Below are 16,081 nucleotides of genomic sequence, written 5' to 3' on the forward strand. Positions count from 1 at the left end.
TACTCATTTGAGCAGAAATTTTTCTGAAGGCTTTAGGTGCTCATTTCTCTTTCAAAAACTAAGGAAAAAAGTGTAGCCAGAAGACTCCTGTCTGCTCTATACTGTAGTGATTAAGAAACTCTTCCAGGATGATGAAGACAGGGCAACAATTACTTTTTCTCCTTTAGGGAATCTCCTGTCTCCTAAGACCCTGCATATGGACTTCTCTAGGGGAAAAGAAAAGAAAGGGAGTGCTCCATCCCCTTCTTCTTTAGAGCCTCTTACATGCTTTGTAGACTGAAGGCTTGGTTTGCCTTCTGACAGATTAAGCAGGAGCCTCTATTCTGATTAAAGGTCTATCAATGGGAGCAGGGCACCGTGGGCTTAAGTCCCTGCTCCACTGATTGTCTCTGGATTTATGGATATAAAACACATAAATTGTCCGTAATACAGACACACAAAGCCATCTTTTGTCCTTCCCAAATGAGTGCCATAACCACGAGGTTACGGACTAATTCCCTCTCTCTGATCTAATGCATTTTTAATTCTTTCAAAGTGGAGCAGCTCCAACAGAGGGGGCAGACTGTATTTTCTTCCCTTCCATGTCCCCCTGGACCATAGGCTGTTTACCTGACAAGCAGAAGAGAGTTGAAGTCTTTGTTGCACAAAGAGAGTAAACCAGATCCTTCACCTCGAGAAGGATCTCGCCACTGAAATTTTTACATTAAAGTGAAGAATAACCAAGCCTATGAGGAGAAAGCATCAAGTATGGCTGAATTTTTGTGTGGAGGTTCACTTAGCAAACACGCTCCGAGACCTGATGGGCTCAGGCGTTGAGTGACTCAGTCAGATGAAGCCTGAGATGCCTTTGGCCAAATACATGTTCTGAGAAATTTCAGCCTAAAACTGTAGCATCTATGGAAGTTAGTCACCTCCAAGATCAGCTGTAACTAAGCGAGTGGTGTGAATAAGCATGGCTCCACTGCTTTTAATACCTAAATTCCACATCAATCCCACCTTCAGCACCCAAACTGTGTCATGGGGCTTTGGAGACTCGGTGGGATTTCAGTACTTCGCGACCAGGCGAACCTCCTGGAAACGCCAACAGACACATGTGCTAAAATTACTTCTCAAGGCGTTTTTCGGACTCGGGCCAGCTGCACCCCTCGCCAGGCACGGCCCTGCCCCGGGCACAGGCAGGTCCCGACCGGGCACGTCTCACCGGCCAGGGCGGAGGGAGGCGCCGGGCGGGCAGCGACCCGCGGTGCGGCCGGGATGTAGCCCAGGGAGAGCCGGCCAGGATGGTGACCCATGGTCCCGGCAGGGCTTGGCTGGCACCCGGCGCTGCCCGGGCAGGGCGCGCTGCCCGGAGCGGCTCCGGCGGCGGCATTCCCGCAGCGCCGATGGCAGAGCGGGCCCGCAACGGGAGGGAGAGAGGGGGAGACAGCGGCGGCGGCGCCGCCCTCTGGAGAGCGCCTGGGAGAGGCTGGTGTGAAGAGCCGCATTTCAATGAGGGCCGGGCTAATGCAAATCACTGCAACCGGCAGCAGCAGAAGAAAGGCGAAGCAGCTGCAGCCTGGGCTCCCCAGCAGCGCGCTCCAGCCAGGGGAGGCGTAACAAAGGCAGCAGAGCCGCTTTCTGCGGCAACTACTGCGACTGCAGCCGGGTGGTCGCGGGGGGGAGGGCGGGAGCCGCCGCTCTTTGGCCGCTTCCCATTCCGAGCCGCCGCCTTCCCTCCGCGCCCGGCCGGCAGGTCTGAGTGAGGAGGTGCCCGCCAGGCTGCGGAGAGCAGGTAAGCGCCGGGGCCGCTCCTGCCCTGCCCTGCCCTTCCCTGCCCTGCCCTGCGCTGCCCTGCGCGGGGGCTGCGGCGTGCGGGGCCGCCGGGGCGCGGCGCGGAGCGATGCACCTGTGCCCATTGTGCGGGGCGGCGGCCTCCGCGGGTGCGGAGCGAGTCCGGGCTGCGGGAGCGCGGTGCGGCCCCGGGGGCGGGCTCGGGCACCCTGCGGGTCCCGCGGGGGGCTGGCTGGGGCGCCCGGTGGCACCTGCAGCGGAACGGGGATGTTTCACACGCGTTTCCCCCACCCCAGCAGAATCAACCCCATCTTTTCGTGAGCATGCTGCTGCATGTATCCGTGTTCCCCCACCAAAACCCCCGCCCTCCCCGGTGACTAGTGGTCATCCTGCTGCTTAGTCGCCCTATGATCTGCCCTGCGTCCCAGTCACATCGCGCCGTGATGTGTTTTTCTGGTTTGTTTTTTTTTGGTTTTTTTGGGGTTTTTTTGTTTTTTTAGCATGTGTGGTTTTTTTCATGGAAATGCTCACCCACACCTGTATTATTAATAATTCTTTAACAGATGTTAGGGTGCGAAGTGTTGGCACGGTGGTTTTTCAGGGGCGTGTCCATTCGTTTTTCCCGTATCTGCCTGTATAAGACTATATATTTATACACACAAACGGAAATGTCGGATCAAATTGTTTAGGGTTTCTTTGTCTGCTCTGACCTTGTGGTTTAAACACGCTTTTCTATACATACCAGGACTGTGGAACTAAAGGGGAGATCTATTTCGGTTTTAAGGACATAATTGGGAATTTCAGACGTTATTGATAAAAGCATATACGTGTGGAAGAAAGGACAGTGACTCACACTTCTTCCTCCTCTCATCCAAAATTAATAAAGCTGAAAGACTCTTTAAAAAGTATATCTTTGCTTAAACTTTTATTTTGTGTGTGTGTGTGTATTTGAGATGGTTTCAGCAAAGAAAACAGCAGACCTAAGAAAAATGGATTTTTCTTGGCACAGGAATTGCTTCAGAGATACCGTTTCTGAATTGTGCATTCTGGGATTGTTTAAATCTGAATAGCAGGTTCTCACTGGAATTGGATGTGAATTAAAATAACTGACATAATTTTTTTAACATGGAAGCAGTGGTGGTGTGTTCTCAATCCTAAGATGTGGCCACTAAGCTATAATTTGCGTTTAACCTATAGAGAAGCATCAGTGAAATGCCACAGCAAGTGTTCTTGTTCATTTCCCTGAAGTGGGATGTAGTGTGCATGGGAAAAGCAGAGATTAGTCTTTTTCTTATATATGTATGTAAGAAAACACACACATGTATATTGCGCTCTGTGTAGGTACCTTTACAGGATTTACAAGTATAAATCCTGCATTAATACATAAGCATATGATCCTGTGTCAATGTAACAAAGTCAGTTGTGAGCTGTAACCAAAGTAGAGTAAATAATTTCCGCTAGGGCCCCACATTTGCCTTAGGTGCTTGTGCTAGCCCAGCACATGAACTGCTCTGAGAAGTTGCTGAGTGCATCACCTACAGCTTTGCAGCATCAGGGTCCAGCTGTATAATCATTGGTTTAATACAGACTTCTGCAAGCCAAAGAGCATCTGCAAGTTTTTCTCTATGTCCTCCCACTGTTCTTCAGCTGGTCTGAATACATTTTTTTCCTTAATGGTCACATCATTATGAGTGGTTGAAGCAAAGCTAGTGCTTGCTGGTTTTTGTCTTTTTATTGGAAATCAATGAGAGAGGCCACTTCTAAATTAGGTCTGTGTATCTGTGCTATAAATAAACTTACTGTGTTTTACTATTCTGCAGACAACTGCAAATCTAGGTGGCTCCTAAATTAAAATGAGTATGTTTTGAACATAATGCTCTTTTGATCATTCTACTTTTTTTGTATTTTTGTGTCTTCTGTTTGTGAAGATTAATGTGTACTTTGTAGTGTTTAGTCTTGTGTTGGTTGTAAAAAGGAACAGAAATATTTGCGTCCTTGGTTTTATTTCAGAACATGTGAACTTCTGTTTATGTAAACTGTATTGAACAACCTGGATTGTTTTGGTCAGGGTTGACAGGTTTTTCTCACTGTCAAGCATGGGAGACACCAATTGCTGATTTGCTCAATGAGACTGATTTTATCACTCCTTTGGAGATGGCAAAAAAAGCTGTTGGCCTTAACCAATTTGAATATTAGGCTAGGATATCAATAATATATCTTGCAAGTCTTACAGAGCACTGAAGTAACTTTTTCATTGAAAAACACTGTCTCCCTCTAATATATTTTTTATTTAACTTCATGCCATTTGAGCCCTTTTGTTGGTTAAGAGTATGTAAGGCATTTACAACTAAAGTAATTTATTACAAAGCTTAGGCCACGAGGAAACCAGTAATTGTAACATGCAGGGAGTTTTTAACGTTGGAATTGACCCACTAGGTGTGATAGTCCTGATTCTCAGGCCAACCTGCCAGATCTATTCCTCTGAAGATTTCTTAATTGCTTAGTTGTTGGCGACTGGCTGCCCTTCTGAAACAACAGGTCTTGAGATCACAGTGGGAACCAAGAGTTTGGTGGGGGCAAACAGTCTAGAAGGTAGATGAGACTCAAATAGCACCTGAATATAACATGAGAAAAAGTAGAAAGCTGATGCATTTGCTCCTTTTTTCCAGTAGGTCAGCTTTGTCACCTCAGTTTCCAAGTTACTGAATTTGAACGAACACTTCTCAGTGCTTGCATATCGTTAGCATTTGGGTTCATGAGTGACATTGTTGTGATGTCTAACTTAAATGCAGTCCTTAAGGCATGGCAAGAGGCTTATGTGTAAAATGACCATATGAATGTAGCATGGTTTTATTCAAACATTTTTCTTAACCTAGAAAGTAATCCTCTGTATGGGCCTTGTATAGAACAGGAAGTCTTAAATTGAGCTCCCTTAAAACTTCTAAGTTTCTTAAGCTTTTTCTCTCCTCTTGTGCATTCCTTAGGTTGAACTTCAAGATGTCCCTTGGGAGAGATATGGAGCTGGAGCATTTTGATGAGCGTGATAAAGCGCAGCGATATGGTAGAGGGTCCCGGGTGAATGGTTTACCCAGCCCTACTCACAGTGCCCACTGCAGCTTTTACCGAACCCGTACTCTACAGACCCTGAGTTCTGAGAAGAAAGCCAAGAAAGTTCGTTTCTATCGTAATGGAGACCGGTATTTCAAAGGGATTGTTTATGCCATCTCCCCTGACCGGTTTAGGTCCTTTGAAGCTCTCCTGGCTGATCTGACCCGAACTCTGTCCGACAATGTGAACCTGCCCCAGGGAGTGAGAACAATCTACACAATTGATGGCTCCAAGAAGATTTCCTCCTTGGACCAGCTAGTAGAAGGTGAGCTGTAAGATCTGGAGGTATAAAGTTAAGTTTGAGTCAGCCTTTGTCTAGTCTGTTAAATCTTTCAAAAATAGGTAATGGTATTGTTCTTATTGATAAAGAAAGGATTTTTCAATGGTCTGAATAGAATTTTCAATATCTTAAATGATGCCTTGAAATATTGTTGCCTTGCTACTTACTTCCGTCTTGTTGAATGTGTCTGATCTTTTCCTTTCAACATAGTGTAGATAGTCCTAGATCCTGAAGATTACATCTAATACTTCATTTCATAAAGATGCAAGGTCAAGTGCCAATGAAAGTTTAGTCTGTTAAACTTCAAAAGGTCAGTGGTGCTAATGAAACTTTTGTGAAATTCAGTTCAGATGTTTCTGGTTTTGGTTTTTTCTAAGTCTGTCTCTAGCTAGTGAAGAGGTCTATCTCTTCTCTACAGGTAAATATGCCTTAAGTAAAATACTAGCCTCTCATTGAGTGGCATAAATGTTGCAACCTGTTAAAAGAGTAATGTTGTAGCCATGATTCAGCGGGGGTATATTGTGAGCTTTTTTCCCCCTGTAGTATTTTCCTTTTGCCCAGTCATAGAATTGGTAAGGTTGAAAAAGACCTGTAAGATCACTGAGTCCAGCCATTAACCCAGCACTGCCAATCTTAACCCATCACTAAATCATGGCCCTAAGTGTCTGCTCATCTGTATATCTTTTAAAAACCTACAGGGCTAGTGGCTCAACTACTTTTCTGGGCAGCCTGTTCCAATGCTTGACAGCCCTTTCTGTGAAGAAATTTTTCCTAACACCCAATCTAATCCTCCCCTGGCACTACTTGAGGCCATTTCCTCTTGTCTTATTGCTTGTTACTTGTAAGGAGAGGACCAACACCCACCTTGCTACAACCTCCTTTCAGGTAGTTGTAGAGATCTTACATTGTTTGTAAACGAGGCTCATGTACCTGCAGTATAAACCATCACCAGTGATTTGGTCAGAACTGACAGTTCTTGGTCACTGTCAAATGTCAGACATGCCAGTTGTTAATTTGCCCATCGACAACGACTTCATCACTCCTTCAGGGATAGTTCTGTTGGCAAGAGAAGCTGTCAGCATTAATCAGTTTGAATATTAAGCTTAAAAAATTAATAGTACTTTTCACAAGTTTTACGAATAGTTAAAGTAGCTTTTCCATCATGAAGTGCTTCTGGACTGCAGTGGATTTCTGGTGTAAAACATCAGAATGTACAAAGTATGAAGGCATTGACTATCAGATGGCCATAAATGAAAGTGTTTCTTACCTGTGACGTTTAAATGCAGGTGCGTGACTGTGTTCCAAGAAAATAAAGGTGGAACAATTCTTTCATTTTTGCTTCCATCCCCTGGCCCCAGTGTGCCGCGGGCAAACCAGTAAAGGATAGATACACAGCCACTGGACAGCCAATTGGGAGTTGTAACAGAGATTGTAATTTCTATGTGAGTCTCATTTTTAGCACCAGGTGAGAGAACTTGCAGTATCAGGATGTAATGAGAGGATCAGAAGAAGGCTAATATGGAGAGAGAAGAATAAAAGGGTCATGCCAAATGTGGCCCCGGAAGGAGGAGCACACCTTTGCATGCAGGTGTTTAGCCACCATTGGGTTGTCTCCTTTTCATAGCATTGTAGAGGAAAGCAATTTTTAAGTTTTAGGAATCTGATATTCTTGATAATCTTCCTTGTGTAAAAAAGAAAGTAGGGGACAACATGAAGATGCTCCAGAAAGAAAATTGAAGGAGTGGGATTGTCTGTCTGTGTAACAGGTTTGGGAGTTAGGACCAAGAGGTGTAGTGAAATGGAAAGGAAACTGGTCTTAGGAGCAATGTTATCAATTTCAGGGCAGAGTTAAAACTATGTTTGTCAGAACAGGATTTAATTGGTAGAGAAAATCAATTTGTGGGAGGAAAGACCAATATGAATCAACATCTGTTTGAAAGCAGTTTTTGTGCATTTGCTTATTTGATTGATATGCACAACTAGAAGCAGTTTCATTGATGTTAATGTTGATTTACACAGTCCTTTTGCAGCCAGTCAGAACCAGTTTTGAAAAGAAAGAACAGAATTCAGAAATAAATTCAGCAACCTGCAAGATTGCTTTATTTTGGCGTCCTAGAGAAGAATAATACCAGTTATTAATCAGTCAGTCAAAATGAATGACAGTGCAAGAGCCTAGGTTTATTTTAAAGAAGGCATTTGGGATTCCTTTTCACCCTGTGGGACTTTATTCCTTACCCTTTCAATGAATACATCTTTCCTTCCTGGTATAGTTCAAGGAGGACAGTCTTGTTTTCTTGTGCCGTTAAGACTGTTGGATTTACAGAAGTCAGTCTTTGTGTGGAAGAAGAGAGCTACATCCTTATTCCATCTGAAAAGGGGCTTCTGTTTATTTGTATAAAACTGCAGGGTGGGTTGTTTCACTTGTAGAACTTCACAGTGGAGCACGGGTTCGTATATTATTAGCTCAATGATGGTTTTTGCATAAGCCCCTTCCACTCTTTACTATACAAGTTTATTAGAGTTTGGCTAGTCTGGTACAGCATTAATTAGCTTGAAGCTGTGCTTTGTGTTTAAATAGCTGGAAAATGACTTGATTTTTGCCTCTTGCCAAATGACATTTGTGCTCCAACTACTGAAATATGAAGCACTGCTTTCTTCATGGTGAGACTATTCCCTTCCTGTGTGAATTCACTAATTAATTTATTGAGACTGTTATGAATTTATGTGATTGGGGGGGGGGGGGCTGGGTATTGATTTGGTGATTGCATTTTAAGGCAAATGTATAAAGCCTTGATTTTTAGAGTTGGTTTTTGTCTTTATGCCTGTGGGGAAGTTCCTGTACTCTTACCTTCTCATGCGATACATAAAGACAGAGAGGCTCTTGGGGGAAATGAGGCAGCAGCCACTGTCTTTCATCCCAGAGCTAAATACACAGAACTGCATGAAAGATAGTCCCAAAGGAAAAAGATTGTAAAAGAGCTGTTTTGCTTCAGTTATATTTAGTTTCATTCTGCATACAATTCAGAGTTGGCATGGCTGTGTGCTGGTGCTGTAGATTATTTTGAGATGCATGGACATGTTTTCTCTTTATTTGAAAGTAGTGTCTTCCCTGGGTGTGGGGATTTTGTGGGTTTTGTGGTTTGATTGATTTTGGTTTTTGGTTGGGGCTTTTTTTGTTTTTGTTTTTCATCTTTTTGTTTGGTTGTTTTTGTTTTTCTTAAGACATAGGGCATGTGAGATTTGTTGGAATTTGATAGCAAGGGGTATGTACTGTTGTAAAAACTTTCACAGTCTGTAACTTCTGTCACCCTACAGGAAGGAAATAATGCAATGGATTCAGGTTCCTTCTTTTTGTCAGCCCTGATGTTAGGACCCTCTTACCTTTAAAGAATGGAATGTGACGTGACTTTACTCCCTAGGCATGACATGTAATCAAAGCATGTAGAAACAATAAAGATGAAGTTGCTCTTAAAGGCTAAATTTTTTAGCTGTAAAGGAAGTATCAGGAAAGGACTTTGCTTCTCCAAAAGTGTATCATCCTTAAAGCTGAAGGCAGAGGTGGAGTCATTGGTCTTATCCCCAAAATTACTAATGAACATTGCAGGATAACTCTGAAACAAAGAATATTTACAGTTTTTACTCCTAGGGTCCTGCTATGTGGAACAGAGACCACAGAATCAATCCATAGCCAGAACTGCATCCCTTTCTCATTAATTTTTATTATAATATTGCCTCAGAGTCTTGGATATGAATCAGAATTGATTTTTTAGGTTTCCACAATACCTACCACAAAGTTGAACCCTGCAGCTGAGAACTGGCAGTCAAAGACAAACCGAAAACCTCAGACCACAAGGCTGAGAGCATCCTGGGAAACAGTTTTGTCACATGTCAATATTGGGTGCACTGCCAAACGATTCTAAAGACTTCTATCTGTGCATGCACATTTTGTGTAGACATAATGGCAAAAATAGTTTTAAGGAATAATCTGAAAAAGAAAGATGAATGTCTCTCAGGGATTACCTCAGAGCTGCAAACCTTGTTGAAGGAGCACTTTGAAAGGATGCAGATATACCAGCTTTAAAATCCAGTGATAGCTGTAACCAGCTAATAACTCTTGGGAGATGTGAACCTTGCTGCAGGGCAGAGGAGATGATGGGTCACATGAGGACTGCGGGAAGGCTCTCGTGATGGAGGCAGGCAGTTTGTGTTCAGAGCAGCAGAGAAGCTGCCTGCCAATGGAGGGTTCAAGAGGCAGCGTCTCCTTGCTGGAGTGATGGGCTGCAAGTGTTCCTGACTTGTTTTGTATATGGGTCTTGCTACACCTACTGTCACCTCATTTCTCGTATCTCAGTTTGTCCCTCTCCTTGCCAGTATTCCTGCTGCCTTCCTGACTCTGCGAACCACTCGGGTGTTGCTGGTGAGAAGCCCTGCCAGGCCAGACTGTAGGAATTGATTGATGTGGTCTCTGATGCTCTCTGGAGCTAATGACTTCTTTCTTCTAGGTCATGCCTACCTCAGCATTGAGCTGGGAATTGATGGGCTGGAAAGATTCATATGCATGTGTAATGTGCTATCAAAATAATAGTAGTAAAGTATCTGTTTAAATGTTTGTAGAGCTGAATCTATGTGGCCATTTGTTTGTAGGATTAAATTTACACTGGATATTTACCATGGACTTGATCCAGGGCTATCAAATTTAAGGACTTGGACTGAATCCTGTGGCAGAAATGGCTGCAATCCTTATATTGTTTAACAAACAAACAGCTGAATGATCCTGTTGCATAAAATAGTAGAGGGTTGTTCTGGCACTGCTTATTTAATTATTTTGTTCATCCATTAGCCTGTTGATTATCTTTGTGTCTTGCTTAACAGCTTCTTGGAAGTCCATGTGGTTTCTTATTCTAGGTGCTTTACATTATTTTTGGTGGGGTTTTTTTAAGTGTGTACAGTGCCTATCTTACTTGTTACAAGACTGCAGAAATTTGAGGGGGCAGAGGGAGAGGAAGTATTTTTATTTGGGTTTTGATGAGGAAAAAAAAAAACTTTTTAGTCTGAACCGAGAATAAAGTAAGTTTGGGAAAGAAGTCCTTTCGAAGGTCAGAGGAGATCTGATTTAAAGTTTCTGGTGCATCTGATTGCTAGGTGAACATGTGTAGGTCAGATTTATTTCCTGTAGAGGCTCCATCTCTTTTGCCCTGTTGCATTTTTTCTGACCCTGCAGAAAGACAAGGCAGCAGCAATGTAGTTAAAGTAGGTTATTGTTCTATTAACTAAGACATTTGGGAGCTATCAAGTATCAGTAATTTATTTGATTCAGGTCATCTTCCTTTTGCAAACTGGTCTGTGTGGTGAGGCACAGTCAGAATTCTTTGTCCTTTCTCCTGAGAGATTGAGATTCTGCCCTTTGTATGGATAACCAAAGGGTAGAAGGGAAGAAAGGCAGGTATGCCTAGGCATGGAGTACTGGGAGTGCTAGTCCCTTCCCTGTTGTCTTAAGTTATTTCTTGCCCCATCCCTTGAGGAAGTGGACCCCAATAAATCACTGCTAATTAATAAATTAACTTTCCATTCCTACTATATACTCTAGTCCAAGGAATCAAACCTGTTTTCCATAAATTGGCAAGTCCTGACCTCCACAAAGAGGGGTTGGTGTTTCCTCTCTGCTTGTGTGGTTCAAACAGGTTCTCTCTTTCTTCTCCAGGGTTTCCACCTAAGATCAGCTGTCTTCCACATGAAGCCATTTTAGGCCAAGTCACCTTAAGCACAGAAAAGCAACACAAAAAATCTTTTTAAGAGATGATGCCTTGGTTGTTCTTATAGGGAGAATATCAGCAAGCTGAAGAAAATAAACTTACTGCTAGTACCAGTGTGCCGAAGAGGGAGAGACTTGCCTCAAGAGAACTCCAGTACTTATGTACAGTGATTCAGTGTCTGCGTAGCAACCACTTTGTACACAGATATTATTTTTTAAAATTAAATATTTAATAAATGAAGCATGTCTTGGAATTCTGTTGTGACCTATAAGAACTATCCTCCAGTGTTGCATGTCTCTGGTGGTTCAGATGCATTGAGTTTTGACAGAGGTATAACTGCAGGTAGTAGGTTTTGGGTTTTTTTAAGCATAAACAATGTTTTGGGATCTGCCCTTCGACATGATTAGCTTTCTGAATAATTTCTCAATGCTAAGATTTGTTTTAGTTGTTCTACATGGTATTTTCCAAAGTGTTGGGCATTTATACAGCTTAAATTGTAGGGTTACTGGTTTGAAACTGACCAACAAGTGCAGTGCATCTTTTTTGAAGGGTTCAAGCGGTGTGTGTTTCATTTGCACTGTTGCTGTGAAGAAGCTATCAGGAAAGGGACACTTTCTAAGGTGTAGTAATCACTTTTTTTCCCCTAGATGGCAGATCTCCCAAAACAGCTGGGTGTTCCCCTTTTCTTTTCCTAATGGCTATTGATACAGTAATCAAGAGTCAAAATTCCATTAGTGACAGCTGACTGCACTGTGAAACACTTGCTCCCCTCTCCTGGGGAGCTGCAATCAAATTGACACTTTTAAATGGGCTGTATTGTCTGTGCCTTTTGCTTAATCCAGTTTCTGCAAGGAGTCCTTCTCAACACTTGTTCTGTTACGAATCTAGTGTCTGGAGATTGTTACTTTCTTCTTCCAGCTGCCAATTAGTCAAAGCTGATGATGAGGAAGCAAAAGCTAAAGCAGGAGATGGATTTATTGGGCTTGTGTGTCATGCCCCTTGTGAAACTTCTTTGCAGTCTTCTCTCCTGAAGGTGCTGGTGAAAAAGAAGCGAGAATGAAAATCTAGGTGAAGACCTTTTGTCCTTTTCTTTGAGATTTCTTCTGCATACAAACATCAGAGGTGCTAAAGATTTTTATTCTTACAGGCCTGACCCTTAGGACCGGCATGTATGAGAATTGCAGTCCCTGTCTAACATCTAAAATAGTTTTAAATAACAACATTATGGGAGAAGTGTCTGTGTTTCTGTTGACATGTATAAAATAGTTCTTACTAAAGATATTTCATCTTAGAAGGCCTTGGATGCTCTGCCTTCAAGATGTTCTGTAGCTAAGTATGAGCCTCTTGAAGGGAAAAAACTTTTTCTTGGTGTAAATATTTTATTGATGTAATATAGTACCGTTGGAAATGAGGAAAGGGTAAAAATGCTGATGTTTAAACAATCCCAAACCTTCAGTGATTCTATTGGTCCTTTTTTTTATGATCATTCATATAAATTTTGTTTTGCAATGAAGAGCTGATGTACAGTTAAATACTACAAGGAATTCAGCTGACCTTTAAATATAGCTGATATTAAAAATCATGTGGAATGCTGTCCTTTCAAGAAGGGAAACCAAAGGAGTTCTTCATAAACTAAATGTAAATCTTCTGAGTACACTGTGTATCGCCATTTATTTATGAGCCTACCCTTTGAGAAGTGAGTTTTAATTTGAACCCTTGATTTTAAATAAATGTTACTTTGTGCAACTGAAGTGAACAATTTCCCTAGTAGGACTGAGCCTGAAAATCCAGATTTTATATTCCCCCTCAAAAAATAAAATGAGTTTGCTGGTGGATTTTACATCTTAAAGCAAACACAAATGAAGACAAGAATAAATTTTGTTTAAAAATTTATAAAACAGACTTCTGCAAATTATTTTATACAGCAGGTATTTATTGTATTGAGAGCATTCTTATTCATAGTAGGATTTCTTTTTTTTTTCCCTTAAAACTTGCTAATTTTGTGGATGTGGTTCTGTGGGTACATTCTGACCTGGCAGTAATTGAGTAACTAATACTAGAACCATTGGACAGGGACATGGATAAAAGGGAATGTGCACTGTTTGACCACTCATTACTGTAGCTGAGCCTTTCTGTTCTGATGTTTCCATTTACATATCTATCTATGTATCTTGCATATACATATACAGTGGCTATCCAAGCCTCAAGTCCTGGTGTTCTCTGCCTCCGTTTCTAAATATGGTGACTCTGTGTATCTGCCTGCATTCCTTGTGTGCTGTAATATCTGTGGAATTGGGTTAGGTGTCTTGAAACCTTAAAATTCCTGTTCAGAAGTAAATTTTAAATATTTTTACTTTTCTTTTAGTGGTTGAACTGTGAATCCCCTTTCTTTAGGGATAGGGATCATTAAGAATATCTTTGGTTCTTACATGCTTTTTGGCATAGGAGGTGCATCACTGAGTTTTTTTCCTGGTTCTGTTTTCTTACGCCAGGCTAAACTACTGACATGAAGACCTCTGTGCTGTTAGCATACACTGAACTCTTGAACCCAGAAGAACTAAAAAATCTCAGATGTCTCTGTGGTGTTTTTCAGGATAGGATTTTTGCATTATATGTGATGTGACTGCAGGCTGCCAGAAGGTGTGGTCTTGCTGGATCTAGTACTGGTTTCTTTGACATTTTTTGTTTGGTTTGTTTGTTTTTCCCCAGACAGAGGATGAACTGGATCAGCTTGATGCTGCAAAATTAGTAGCGTCTTTGGTATGTTCAGTCAGATCACTGAGCTGATCCAACTCATCCAGCGCTATTACCAGGACAGCCACACAATCAAGCTCAAGGGAGAGTTTGGGAGCACCCAAGCAGGTGCCCCTTACGCAGCAGCCTTCAGCTGGACTGGATTCAGGTGCTAACCTACAGGGTGCTGGGCTTTCTGGCTGATTTCTAGTTCCCCAGAAATTGTGTGGGTGTGGAATTTGCAAAAATATTTTACTGTAGATAGTGCTCCAACAGAAAGAGGAACTAATAGCCGCTATTTTTCTTTTAAGTATGGTAAATTTGTTGTGATGAGAAGTCTGTAATTGCTACTCTTTGTCTTTCTTTCCCCACGTATTATGTATTGAGTCAGTAAATAATACAGGGAAGTTTCTTGCCTATACATATTCTGGGTTTATGATGCCTAAAGCTTTAAAAAATCAAATGTTAATGACTCTCCTATGACATTTTCATCCACCTTTTGTATAAAAAGTTATTTGTAGCCTATATTTTTTGGTAATGTGTCATATCATATCACTTCCTCTGAAGTATTTGGGGCCTGCTGCTTTGTTAGGAGAGGACCATTTCAGCATGAAGGCTGGGGGAGTATGGTGATAATGTGCTGGGGCTGGGCAGCTGGTGAAATATGAACACTGTTTACTGACAGCAGTGATCGCCACTGCAAATAGCGTTTTCTGATAAAAAACTGTTGCTTTCAAGGACTTTTGTAGCAACATTTCTTGAAGGGTTAGCTTAAGAGTGATCTTTAAAAGATCATTTTATAGTGAGTAGCATCTCATTTTATAATGAGTAGCATCTGAGAAGGGAAGAGATCAATACTTTATGCCCTGTAGATCAAGAATGATAAGAATAATGTTTAATAATTGGAGAAAGATTTGATTTTGTATTTTCCTGCATTTTTCTTTTTTTTTTCCCCTCTCCAATCTGACTTGCTGGACTTTTGCTTTTGTTTCCACAGGGGAAAGTTATGTATGTGGTTCCATAGAACCCTTCAAGAAACTGGAGTACACAAAGAATGTAAACCCAAACTGGTCAGTGAATGTTAAGACAACTTCTACTTCTCGTTCAGTGCCATCTCTTGCCACTGCTAAAGGAGGTACTCCAGATGCAAAAGAGAATAAGGATTTCATTAGGCCTAAACTGGTCACGATCATCAGGAGCGGAGTGAAGCCACGGAAAGCAGTCCGGATTCTGCTCAACAAGAAGACAGCACATTCGTTTGAACAGGTTCTTACTGATATAACTGATGCCATCAAGCTGGATTCAGGGGTGGTTAAACGCTTGTACACACTAGATGGAAAACAGGTAAGAATTTTCATGATGACATTCTCAGCATGAAGAAAATATAATTTTCCAAAAGGAAAAGAATAGTACATTAACAGAAAAAAAAAATCCCATTTGCTGTAGAATGTACAGCCAGGCCTTCTACTGCTTATAGTGTACTTAGGATCTGTTAACAGCTCAGGAACACCATGAAACATTGCTTGGCCTTGGTGATGGTCTTGCTGTTTATGATAAATAATAGCTCTAAATCTGTTCAGTTTAAAGTGTGATGTGGTTTTGGCTCTGCACGCCGGAAATGTAGGATGAAGGATGTCACTTAAGAGAAGCTCATTCTGTTAACTTGTTTCAGCTTTTTCTTGCAGCAGTTTTATGAGTCATTGTACTTGGCCTTCCATAAACTGTAAGAACAAACAGTGAGGACGTGTTTCACCATGATAAATGCAGACCTACTGCTGTCCAGAGTGACTAAATGATGAATCTTACTGCACCTAAAGTGGACAATGAAGAAGGTGCAAGCTTAGAAAATGAATGAGCTTTTTTCCCTTTTGCAGAAAACCAGGTAGGATTATGTGCGGTGCTCACATTTATTGAGGAGTCTCTTGTAGGTTACATGTTACTACTTCTGTGAAATACCTTCAAGCAGCATCTCTTTTTTGCTGACTTATTAAATTGCAGCAGAGCGAGATTTTTGAGAGGCTTCTTATTGAACTTGGGGATAGAGGGACACGAAAAAAAAATTACAGAATAATCCCACTTCTTTTTTGTCTTTCACTTTATTTGTAATTTGTCTATGGACATGTATTAATTATAGCAAAACTGGAGAAGCTCTTAACCTGGTGAAGGGCAAGGCTAATTTCAGCATGACCTGAATTGATTTAGAGCAATGGTGACTCTAGAGAAATAAGGCAGATATTTGCATTTACAGATGTAACTTATTAAACTGAAGAAGTCTCCCTGAGAAGCTGGAAGCTGCTAGAGACCATGATATTTCTGCTGTAATATAGCTGTGCTTTACAGATTCTAGGTTCGATGATTCACAGATACACAGCAAGCAGTGTTGCTTTTGGGAGATGCTGCCAAATATGCCTGATACAGGTAAATAAATGTTCAGCAA

General features: G+C 41.7%; 1 protein-coding gene across 4 annotated transcripts in view; it reads left to right on the forward strand.

Annotated features, from left to right (window-relative positions):
* The first annotated feature begins 1,434 nt into the window (after positions 1-1,434).
* DCLK1 (doublecortin like kinase 1) overlaps positions 1,435-16,081 on the forward strand; it is a 238,109-nt gene continuing 223,462 nt past the window's right edge. For 3 of the 4 annotated variants that reach the window (XM_042014366.1, XM_042014363.1, XM_042014368.1), the window contains exons 1-3: positions 1,435-1,771; positions 4,755-5,143; positions 14,642-14,988. In XM_042014366.1, the coding sequence (XP_041870300.1) occupies positions 4,768-5,143; positions 14,642-14,988 (723 nt within the window). In that variant the 5' untranslated portion in view covers positions 1,435-1,771; positions 4,755-4,767. Of the gene's footprint in view, positions 1,772-2,653; positions 2,676-4,754; positions 5,144-14,641; positions 14,989-16,081 lie in introns of those variants that run through there. The other variant, XM_042014365.1, reaches the window with a different exon arrangement.

This window comes from Corvus kubaryi, unplaced genomic scaffold, assembly GCF_017639235.1.
Source record: "Corvus kubaryi isolate FWS band 111438036 unplaced genomic scaffold, C.kubaryi_AGA036_p1.0 split1-65, whole genome shotgun sequence".
Classification (NCBI taxonomy): domain Eukaryota; kingdom Metazoa; phylum Chordata; class Aves; order Passeriformes; family Corvidae; genus Corvus; species Corvus kubaryi.